Source organism: Chiroxiphia lanceolata, chromosome 4 (assembly GCF_009829145.1).
Source record: "Chiroxiphia lanceolata isolate bChiLan1 chromosome 4, bChiLan1.pri, whole genome shotgun sequence".
Taxonomy (NCBI): Eukaryota; Metazoa; Chordata; class Aves; order Passeriformes; family Pipridae; genus Chiroxiphia; species Chiroxiphia lanceolata.
The window spans coordinates 34,520,788-34,533,018 of record NC_045640.1 but is presented as its reverse complement, the minus strand read 5'-3'; the positions used below and the strand labels follow the sequence as shown (position 1 = coordinate 34,533,018).

The window sequence follows — 12,231 nt, the reverse complement described above, 5'->3', positions numbered from 1 at the left end:
GGGGACATGAAGGACTGTCTAGGAATAGATGGGAAATGAAAAGTGTTCAGGAGACTTGTCAAAAGAAACTCAAGAGTGCTGAATTTCTCTAAGCCCAGGGGTTTTTGAGTGTATTTTCTTGGCTTGTAAATTCACTTTATAAAAGCAAAATTATTATATCTTTACAAAATAATTCTAGGCTAACTAATAAACAGTCCAAATAATTTTGTGGTTAGTCAAAAAATACACATTGTGAAATAAGGTGTCAATGACATAAAGCAAGAACGGTAATGTCTTCATGATACTTTTGCTGTTATTCTTATAACTATTAGCCCTTATTTTTTAAAAGTTATAGGAACTTGTGTGGCCTTTCTGGAGAAAATTTATGGATTTTAAGATTAATGGATGATATTAAGATTATACTAAAAATTTGTGAAAAAAGAAAAATAATCCCTTTTTTAATTTTTTCATGCTACATTAATTAAATCAAAATGGACTCTGGTAAAATAGAATTATAAACAAATCCTTATTTGAAAAACCTTAAAATGTATGTCAGCTTCCACAGAATTCTTATGGCACCAGTGCTCAAAAAGACTACTTTGAGTTCTGTGTTTTGACTTTGTGTAGTTTAGCTTTTCACATTCTGATATCACAAATGGTAAAATGGATGGCCAACAGAATTAGACATAATGCAGGAAAAAATCAGACATTTCAAGAAATACTTCTCTTTTGTAGCTGGGGAAAAGGCACATTAAGTGTTAATAAGTGATGCTAATAAAATACTTCCTGTTCTGACAGTAAATTGTGAAAAAACGGGTGATGATGCTGGGATGGGCATTAAAGCTTTGGAATATGATGCCAAAAGTAAAGGATACGGGTTTCAACCGGAAAAATAAAAAATCATGTTATCTGGGAAACAAGTATGTAAAAGAAGGGTGGCCTTAGTCCTGAGAATCAGAAAAAGAGCTTCAGTCACGGTAGCAATCCTTGCACACAAGTCCCAGTGAGGTGCTGTTACAGGAGTTAATCCAATCTATGGCAAAAGGAATGTGGAAACTGTAGCAGAGGTGGATAGATGCTACGTATCACTATATTTGGCATTAGTGTGACTGTTGATGGGGCGTTAGTGTTCTTTCTGATATTTCAAACAGAAGAAAGATCTCCTTTAATTGGAGAGGAGTCAGAGGAGAGAAATTAAAAGTATTAAGTGACTGGGAAGTGAGCTTTGCAGTGAAAGCTTACCAAAGAGGAGATTAAGAAGTTATTTGATCATATTATGTACAGTTGCAAAACAGAAATAGTCATTTCCACCTGTTCAAGATGAGATTTAAATGCATCTGATAAAATACGAGTGAAGAATTCTGACATGGAAATGCTATAGCTATGCTTAATTCTGGTATATATAAAGCACTAAAATGAAAATCTAGTATCTGAAGAGGATGCAAAAATGCCCTGCTTGACTTGCTTGCTTCAATTAAAAATTCAGCAGTTACTAACACTCAGTTCTTTGTGTTTCCTGGAATAATTTGAAGGCAACCCTAAAATTTTTCTATTTGGTTTGGTATTCCATTATCCTTGCTTAGTTTAGCAATGCAGTTTTCTTCCTATTTGCTATGCATTTGCTTTCAAGAAAGTCTGCTCCTGTGACTTGTCCTAGAACAGTTTGCTTATACAGGTACACATTAAAATTATGAATAAGCCTAACTGCACATTGAGACAACCTCACATTTCAGAAACCATGTGTTACTATCTGTTTAGATTATATCCCAGCATTGGTCAGGAAAAACAAGACTTTGCAGAGATTAAGAAGCTCTGCCATACCCTGGAATTGACACAGTTTGCCCTGAACCCAGGCTGGATGACATTTGGAATATGGGATCAGGTTAAGAATTTAAATAACTGGACTAACAGGACTTCACATGGTGCTGCAAAAGTATCAACTGTTGCGTACAGCAGCAGAGAAAACAAAGTTTTGATGTGTTCATTATGCTTTCCTTTCATCCATCATAGTTTGCCTTTGGTTTGGGTGGGTTTTTTTGATTGGTACGTTGGTTGGTTTTTGGGGTTTTTTGCTATTTCTTAGTTTTCTGCAAGTTCTTCGCTTTGGTATTTGACATGGTTTCAAAAAATATGACGTGACAAGACATCATAATTATTCTGTCATGATGGTTTGATATATTTAAACATAAGAATTCTCTGTAAATAAAGTGAAAAGTTTTGAAAAAGAATTTTAGCTCTGCAGTCTGGTTTGGTTTTTTTTTTTTAACCTTGGTTTGGAAATGTCATGGTTCGCTGCAAGCTCACCAGAGTGAGTTTAATGGATTAGAATATATTATTAAAATGAGACTGCTGGAGAAGTATATCCCACAGATGTGGAATACTGTGAAGGGAGATAAAACTCTACTGTATTAAGACACAGTGTACCACTACTTTTTCTTTCTTACCTTACAGGATAAAGGGCAGGAGTAGCACTACAAGTTTACTATAGCAGAAAAGTTGTATCTATTTTTAGCTTTTCTTCATTAATGTTGATACATAAAAAAAGATCTTTTAAAAGTATATTCAGAAAAGCATTACTCTTTCATGTGGCATTATGGACACAAAATGTGCATATATGTGCTTTTGAGATTTTTTTTAATATTCTTTTTGTGATTTTTTTTTTCCTGAAACATGATTTTGCTCAAGTTTTTATTTGATTCAAGAAAATTTCTTTTTACAAACAACTCATTATCTTCTTCCCTGCCCTGGGGTATTTCTTTGCCTCCTCTTCCCAAAACAAAACAAGAGCTTGTGTTAGCTTGCTCATGATCTGTGAAATCCATCTAAAACCTTAAAAATCTGTATTTAATTGGGCAGATCTTTGCTTTCTCTTAACAGCATCTCAGCACCGGTGATTAGTGATGTTACACATAACTTGAGAACAGCTTGCTCCCTGAAAATAGTGTAGAAGGCACACCCATTGCAGAGGTGTCAGCAGCCCGCAACCTCCAGTTCCTGCTTCTCAGAGTCATAGAATATCCTGTGTTGGAAGGGACCCACAGGGATCATTGAGACCAGCTCCTGGCCCTGTGCAGGACAACCCCAAGAATCACACCATTTGTCTGAGCAAGTTGTCCAAAAACTTCCTGAACTATATGGAATCGTAGAATCTTCTTCCAGCTCTCACCAGATGGAGTTGCTAGTGTGGCTGTTGGTGCTGTTTTGAGGCCACTGAAGGTTGTGCAGCATGTTCCCCTTCACTCACAGCCCCTCCCAAGCAGAATCGAGGCTTAGCACTCCTGTTTTGGCTTTGACCATATTTTTCTGACTCACAAGAGTGGTGGGATGGTTTGAATGGTAGCCCCAGCTACTGACTCTAACAGCAGATGTCACTGTCGGCAGCATGGTTCTTTGCTGACAGTTCACAGCAACAGGTACAGAGAAACTACACTCACTTTCAAGACTGTTCCAGGAAGGTGGAATGCGGGATCCTCCAGAGAAGGGAGCAGCAAGGTTGATATAGGTATGACAGCACACATTGAGAAGTGCAGTGATCATCAGTGATATATCAAAAATTACCGTGAATTTTGGTTTAAGTACATGGAGTGAAACTAGATGGAAACTGTAGAACAATGAACCCTTGTTCCACTACATTTTGAAGATACACACCACTTTATTTCTTTGGTGTGGAAGGCCTAATTCTGCAACCTAAAAAAAATGCCCAAAACTTACTGTTTCTGTGTTCCTGGAGTGAAACTGCTGCATAAGAGTATAGTACTTCTTTCCCATTTATGTTTGGGAAAAAAGGTATTAATGTTAAGTGATCAGAGAGTTTCTGAATGAGTGTTTGAAACCACCATTTTTCTTTATATTAAACCCCCCTACTTTCATTTGTTTCAATTGCTGAAGGTGGCATATTGTACAGTCATGTATTAATGCTTCCATAGAAGAACCAAGGTCTTTTGTGAGTCATGACGTCCACAATACCACAGACGGCTGCAGAGACTGCAGTATTGAGGCAGTTTATCTCTTGTTCTGATTGCCAAGTGAGACTAAAGGGAAGACAGCACTGATTCCAAACATTCAGCTGCTTGCTCGGAGGGGAACCTCCGGCCTACGGTTTAAGAAGCCAGTTTGCAGTGTAGCAGTTTCTCTGGTTTGGTGTGTTTGAATTGTGTGGCAAGCTTTTGTGCCCTTTAAAGACATGGAGAAGTGGGCAAACAGGAATCTCATGGAATTCTACAAAGAGAAATGCAATGTCCTGCATCTGAGGAGGAATAAAACCTCATGCACCAGTACACGCTCCAGGCACAGTTGATCCTTGGTGATACAAAGTGATCGAGGGAAGCGATCCTTGTTCTCTACTCAGCACTGGTGAGGACACACCTGGTGTGCAGGGTCCAGTTCTGGGCTTCCCCATACAAGAGACCAGTAAAGGGCCACACAAGGATGATTAAGGGACTGGAGCACCTCACATAGGTAAAGGCTGAGAGAGGTGGGACTGTTGAGTCTAGAGAAGAGAAGGCTCAGTTTTAACTTATGAATGTATATAAATACCTGAAGGGAGAATACAAAACCAATGGAGCCAGGCTCTTTTCAGTGGTGCCCAGTCACAGGCCCAGAGGCAATGGGCACAAACTGAGACAAGGAAGTTCCCTTTGAACATCAGGAAACACCTTTTACCTGTGAGGGTTACCAAGCAATGGAGCAGGATGAGAGCCTGAGGGTACTCTCAGGAACATGGTGTGACTCTTGTGGGTGGTCCTGCACAGGGCCAGGAGCTGGAATTAATGATCCTTGTGGGTCCCTTCCAACTCGACATATTCTGTGATTCTGTGAATCTCCATCCTTGGAAATACTAAAAAAATATGCCTGGACATGGTCCTGGGAGATTGGGCAATCATCTCTGGGTGGCCCTGTGTAACCAGGGGGGGCTGAACAAGATGACCTCCAGACAACACCATTCCAACCTCAATCATCCCATGATTCTGTGATTCCTTTGGTATAAGCATCAACTATATATCCTTTTGCTTTACTTGTACACCTTTATAGAACAGCTGGTTATGAGCAACAGCTCTGACATTTCATACTCTGAGGATTAATCATTATTTAATACTTGAATTTTGCAGACTGCCTAGATTCAAATTTTTTTTATTATTCAGTGTAATCTTTTTATGCTGTTGGAGGTTGTTTCTTTATTAGTATATTTCATTTATGACCACACAAGTACAGCTAACTACAATTTATGCTTTTGTTTTGTTTTTTCCACTGAGAAATTCAAAGGATTGTCATGTTTGGATGCAATCATTTCATAACATATGCTTGACCATATGGAATTGATAACTTTTATACACATTTTACCTGGAAATGAGATACCAAAAAAAGGAGGTTTTGTGTGAATTATAATCTTTTTCTTGTGATAAGAAAGTTTATCCAAAGTATTCCTGAGACCACATATTGGAATAATACAAATGACACAATTCAGTTCAATAGCTTCAGCTCAGGAGCTGAAAGCACCCTACATTCTAATCCCTATCCAATTTCATTTAGGTATTTTTTATTCCATCATGTCACTTAACACGATTTTTTTTTAATGTCCACTACAAAGTGGACATAATAGTATCATGCTGTGTTCTTCAAATAGTTTCAATCCTCCAAAAAGTGCAAACATTGTGATTCTCTGTTTTGGATAACCAGACTAGAATGAAAATTGCCATGGAATGATTCATACAATTCAGCAATACCTCTAGCAGTCTAGAAGTGCTAAATCTTGGTATTAATGCATCAGTCCCATTTTTGCTATAAATTTGCACAGATTCAAATTTTATTATTGCAGCACAGTTTTTAGCTTAACTTAGCAATAAGATAGGAATGAGGTTACTTTGTTGTTGGCCAGGCCAAACATCAAAGTACTTTGTATTCATGCAAAGAAACAGTATTTTTTGAGGGGAAAGAAGATATGAAAAGTGGGTAAAGGAGAAAAGAACTTTCCTCATATTATAGTTTGGCAAGTTCATACTTCTTTGCATATGAAATAAGATTTTTTATTTGGTAGAAGAAAGGTTCCCTAAGCCTCTCCATCAGTCAGAGGATCTTTTTTTCTTTTGTAATGCAGGCGCTAAATACTCTATTACTCAAGTCTACTTCATTCACTGCACGGTGTTTCTGAAAGTACATGTATGACAGAGAGCAGAAACGTACTTCAGAATGTTATTGCTAAAACTTTACTTTTTGTATTTCATCTGTTGTGCCCCCTTAGGTACAACACAGCATAGACTAAGTCCTTTCTACTGGCTGTGGTGGGAGCACTTAATCCTTGTACCAGTAGAGAGGGACTGTTAAAAGCATTAGCTCTGTAAACCTGTGAACTTGGATATTGCTTGATGGAGGACCCTAAATACTTGAAGAAATTAATTGCTGTCCACTGCCAAAGGAGCGGTTACTGAGAAACTCCTCCATTCTTCCCTCCCTGCCAATGAGCACATACCCTCTATTGCTGGCCTGCTTCTTTCTTACATGCAGCCAAAAGGGAAGACCAGGCTCATGGGAACCTTCTTGGCTGACCAGGCATCCTTTGCCGTTTTCCAAAGCCATTATACAGCAGTGAGTAGACACTGTAATTCCATAGATATGATGAAAGGTAGGACACTTAAATGTGTGTACAAGTATCAGAAATACACAAAAAATAGAGTGAGAGTGTTACTCTGGAAGATGTAATACCAAGACTTGATCAAGAATTTTTTGGGAATATGAGTCAGAGACTAATTTGGACTTCATCAATCATAGGGGTTTTGGAATAACCAAAATTCTTCATCTCCTTTTTATTTCGTCCACAGACATTTCAGCAGTATGAATCAAAATTAACAGAACTCAGCGATAAGTCAGTTTAATGAGTGGTTTGGGGCAAGCTTGAGAAGACTATCATGAAAATGTTACATTTCCATAGCAAGGTTTGAGGCAAATCTCATACCACATCATTTCCATTCTAAACTTTCCATTTCCTACTCTAAACTCTTAATCAGAATAACAATCAGTTAAAATTGTTCCGTGCACTTACTAGGAGACGTATAGGATTTTAGTTATGTCTGCAAGGACTCAAAACATGCAATTGCTCATTACTTTCTCCTATACATGCTTGAAAGAAAGGAAAAAAGGCCAAAATTAAAAAAAAAAAAAAAAAAGGAAAAAGCTAGTATATATTCATTTGAAGCAGAATCTGGTATGGTCTTTTTTTGCTGATACTTTGGGAAGTCTTTGTAGAACAGTCTAAGCAATTGAATTTAAGTGGAGAGAGCAGGCTTTGAAATAACAAGAAAAGCTGAGTAAGAGTAAACGTTATCTGGCTCCATCAATTCTGCAGAGCTTCATGATAAATTCAACCAGAAACAATATTAGTCCAGTATCTTTTACTCTCAGATGTATACATGCATTAGAAGGTGACAACAGTAAAAGCAGCACTCCTCATCCTTTTCTCCCTCATCCACGTACACTGTTTTTCTTTACAGGATTTTTTAAACCCTTTTTAAAACTAAAAACTCTCACTGCATCATGGAGTCATATTTATTGGTGTGGGTTTTTTTTTATTTGAAAACATAGCTGTTAGATAAAATTCACTGTTGTTAAGCAAACAAATATTTAAAATGCTGAAAATACTGATTAGTTTTTGAGAGTTCTACAGTAGCTACAAGTGACAGAAGTCAGGCTCTCTGTCCATACTCGGTGGTTTAAGTGTTTAAAAAACCCTAACATAATCAATACATATTTTCAAACATTTTTGTCAGATGTGTCTAGAAATTAATTCTGTCATCATACTTCATAGTCCATTCTGCACTGAAATTCTGTGTGAAAGCAGTAGAGACTGAACTATGCAGATTTTCAGGGAGACACCTGCGGCTCCTGCTTCAGAGCCATTTGTGGACAGTACAAGTTAGAGCTCTAACAGCTGTAAATTTCATCAGGGACAAAACTCTAGTGGATCATCAAGTTAAGGGAGTCTTATTAGGGAAGGACAAGGTACAAACACGTCTTTGTTGATTACAGTCAGTCCCAGGAACAGATTTACTGTGAAAGAAGAAGCAAGTAGAGAGTATCAGGAGATTAATTACATTAGTAAAGACTGGAGTAGGGTATGTTATGTGACAGGATACAAGTATAAGCCTTTGGAGACCCCAGTTCTGGATACAGCCATTTCCACCCTTGTGTTGTGAATTTTCACATAAACATTTTTTCTTCTCCTAGCTGACACAACATAGGTAGTATTCTAGTTCTCTTTAGCTCAATCTTTTAACTATGTACTAATTAAAACAGGACTTTCTTCAGGCTGGTTAAACATGGATATGCAAAGAAAAAGAGTGGAATGATTAACTCCTTTTCGTTGATTGCATCTTGTTGTTTATCATACTTACTGATAGATACTTAAGTTCATGCCATAGCTACATTGTTCTGTGCTTTTGGGCACCTCCTTCCTATGCACCCTTCTGTGTTTTGAATAAAGCATGTTTATGTTTTCTGAACTATGCTGTCTTACGCAATTAAGACAAACAATCTGTGGTATGCTGTCAGCTGACAATGTCAGTACAACATGCTAGGCAGGTTATCAATGGAGATGTAGGAGGTATACTTGAAAAACTACTTATAGTTAGAATTTATAGCATATTTTAGGCTAAAAAGAATCAGTATGAACATCTGCTCTGCCTTCCTTTACTAGATTTATTAAAAAAATATTACAGGGTAGTGGAAGAAATTATTTTCTATCAGTCCAAATTGCAAAAGAACAAAAACCTAGGAGGATAATTGGATCCCATTTTGTACAATAGCAGTCCTTCAAAAAGCTGTATGTTCTCACTGGTAATCTTAAAGGTCTATTTACAAAAATAATACCTAATTTTGTCTGTTTGACTTCAAATACTGTCATTTCTAAGTAGTCCTAAACTGGCATTCTGGACTGTAGACTCTAACTGTAGAGGCAAACACAGTGAAGTACTCAAACAATGGAAATTAGAGGGAGGATAAAGAGAGCTTAACACCATGCAATAGTTTATATTTAAGTGTAAGCACATCTGTATATAGACACTCAAGCATATACATAAAAATTAGACAATTATGCAATGATATTAGGGCATTTATTTCCAAAAATTTAAGAATGGCAATTTCTATCTGTTGTGCAAATTAAAATATTGATGTTTTCTGATGAGAAGTTTTTTATAAATCAGATCCACATCCCTGTGTATCTCATCTGACCAATAATCGAAGATGTAGGTCTGGCTGCCTTGGTGGTGACACAGCTGTACAACTGATTTCAGGAAGAAAAGTATATCCTCTATAGCTTTTTATCAACTTACATAACGAAATATCTTATTGATAACACAAACTGAACTTTAAATGGAAAAAGGAAATCCAGTTTATCCTGTCCCGCAACTGCCACATGTACTTTCTCACCGTAGGATGTCACAAGTTTATAAAATTTAGTAGATTATTTAAAAAGACACAAATGTAAATGCTTAGTAAAAGTGGGGTTCTTTTACACTGATGGAAAACAAGACTGGTCTTTATAAACCAATCAGCTCACTGAAACTTAATATTCTCAATGAAAATAAATGCATCTGTCACTTTAATAGGCAATGATCCTGTTGCATTCCCTAAGTGGGTGAACTCTTATGGATATCCAGAAGTTGGGACAGCTCAGTTTTTCTCCACTGTTAACTACCAGGGCCTTTCTTCATGTATGAAGTTTCACTGCACATTACCTTAATATTCACTGCACATTATCTTAATCTTTGTTTGTGAAGCCTAGCCATGACTGACTGACTGACTGACTGACCTTAATATAACAGATATCAAAGTAAAATCTTCAAGAGAATCTGAAGGAAGGCATATGGGCCATGTGGAGACAGTGTTACACAGTAAAATAAGTAGAATGAATAAAATAATAAAGGTCTTACCTGTACCAGATTGACAATTAGCTAAATTAAAATCATATCTTGTTGGTACTTTTTTCTATTTAGGAGCAGATAGGACTTGGAGAGCTGTAAATTAGTTACTTCAATGCCTGTCAGATATGTGGCCTCTGAAGCAAAATGCAAAAATTTGTTATGCACTGAACAAGTCCAGTACTTAATAAGTGTAAATTGTCTCTGAAGAAGAATTTGTAGAGCTGAACATTAGACAGCTATAATGGAGTAGATAAATAGAGTTAAAAAGAAAATAAGAAAAGACAGCTCTGGGTCACATACTTCCTCTTCCAGGAAAATTTTGTTACTTAAAACCAGTAACTTTAAATGAAAAGAAATAAAATATTCTAGGGGACAGGGACTTGGGTTACCTCGGAGTCCTAGACACTAAACTAGAGTCATATTCCCCCATAGATGCTCTGTTTCTGATGTCCAGATCTCGGGAATCAGATACACATGCAAATTAATAGGGCTCATTAAGTTACCTTCTATCAGCTGAACCATGGTAACCGGCCTGGGATACTCTTCTCCTGTGGCAAATGCGAGATAAACACACAGTAACTCACACCTGGTTTCTATACTTAATGCGACTTAGCTGCCTGCTTTTCAGGCCGCAAGGGTTCAGGGCACACATGGTGTACGTGTATTTTCCACCGATGCTTCTGTTATAAAAAAAAAAACAAAACAAAACTACAACCAACCCGTAAACACACAAAACCAAAACTAAAGACACTAAGTTTACTTCCAAGGTTAAAGAAGAGTTCACTTTTTAATTTAAATTTTGAACTCAAGTATTTTAAACGTGAAGGTTCTTTTTGGGAACCCTTGAGCCTTACTGGAGTTTTTAGGGAGAGTTCACAAGATGTGAAGTTAGCGCGCCTTGAAGGGCTGGGACAGGGAACTCGACACCACCACGACTCATGGAGGCACTGGCAAAGCCGTCTTTTCCCTGAGCGCGTTCCCTGAGCCCTCAGGGCCAGGACATCCCCCGCGATAAAGTCGCCTGCGCTACCCGGTGCGGGGCCGCGGCAACTTGGCAGACAAAGGACGGGACGCGCCGGTGTCCGTCGTGCCGTGGCGCTGCTGTCCCCGCGGGGCGGCCGTGGCTCCCGGGCCTCCCCAGTGTCCCGACAGGCTGCGGGGACGGGCCGGAGCCCTCGTCTACCGCAGGGAGTTGTGTCCTGCCTTCACGCCGGCCGAGCCCCCGGGCAGAGCCCGATGGAAGCAGGAGGGTCCCTCTGGCAGCCTCTCTCCCCCGCCGCCCTGCCCTACGCGCTGCCCCACCGGACGCTTCCCGTGCCGAATCCGCGGCTATGGCCTGCCCGTCCCGGCGGGCAGCGCGGGCAGGGTTAACCCTGAGGAATGCGGCGGGAGGAATGTGCATGTAGATGAGATGGATGCTAATCTCATGCTAATGAGCGGCGGCCGGGGCCGCCCGGGGCTCAGCCGGGCTCCCCGCGCCCAGACGGCAGCTGTGCTCCGCCGGCAGCCCTGACCCGGCCGGCGCGGCGCGGCGCGGCGCGGGCGAGGCGGCAGCCCGGGCATGGGGGACTGAGACCCGGCCCCCGCACAGGGCTTCCCTGGGCTCCCGCGAGCCCCCGCTCCTGGCCCCTTCCCCGGCCCAGGTCGTGGCTTTTCCCGCTTCCCGTCTTTCTTTCTGTCCCTATGGAGCAGCTACTCCCGCCGCCCGACCATGCCTAGGAAAGCGGGGAATGGGCAGCTCCCCTTACCCGATGGCTGGGAGGAGGCAAGGGATTACGACGGCAAAGTGTTCTACATCGATCACAACACCAAGCAGACCAGCTGGATCGACCCCCGGGACAGGTGGGGGCGAGGGCACGGCGGCGGCGAGGCCCGGGCGGGGGGTGGGCTCGGAGCGGCGCCGCCGGGGCAGCTCCGGGGCGGGGGGACGGGCGGGGGGCGCGCCCGAGGGTCCCCTCGGGACTGGAGGTGCGCCGGGGGACTGGAGGTGCGCCGGGGGGTCCCCTCTCGGGGCGCGGAGCGGGGGAGGGCAGGAGAAGCCCCTGGCTGCGTGGGTACAGACTATTCCTAAACCCGTTGCGGGAGTTCGTGTTGGGGCTGGGGGGAAAGCCCGTAGAGCTCTTCCCGGAGTGGCCGGGGGTTGCTGGCGTTCGTGGAGTTTCGACAGGTACCAAAGTTTGCGAGTCCCTCCCAAAGCGGAGGCGCTGGCTCCTCGCCGTCCCTCTCCCCCGGGCTCTACGGAGAGGGGCCGCCTCCCTCCCTTCCAGTTGGCGGAGCATCCCGGGCGCCTGCCCCTCCTGTGCCCCCGCTCCCCCGACCCCCGGCCCGTCCGGAGCGCTGT

At 41.3% G+C, this 12,231-nt stretch overlaps 1 protein-coding gene and 1 long non-coding RNA gene across 2 annotated transcripts in view; one reads left to right on the top strand and one right to left on the bottom strand.

Annotated features, from left to right (window-relative positions):
- Positions 1-9,833: 9,833 nt before the first annotated feature.
- On the bottom strand, positions 9,834-11,752 carry LOC116785997. Its single transcript, XR_004356790.1, has 3 exons — positions 11,639-11,752; positions 10,394-10,570; positions 9,834-10,091 (listed from the first exon to the last, which is right to left on the bottom strand). It is a non-coding gene; the product is annotated as an uncharacterized LOC116785997 (long non-coding RNA).
- WWC2 (WW and C2 domain containing 2) overlaps positions 11,466-12,231 on the top strand; it is a 101,643-nt gene continuing 100,877 nt past the window's right edge. The window contains 1 exon segment of the mRNA XM_032686250.1: positions 11,466-11,732. Coding sequence (XP_032542141.1) covers positions 11,602-11,732 — 131 coding nt within the window. The 5' untranslated portion in view covers positions 11,466-11,601.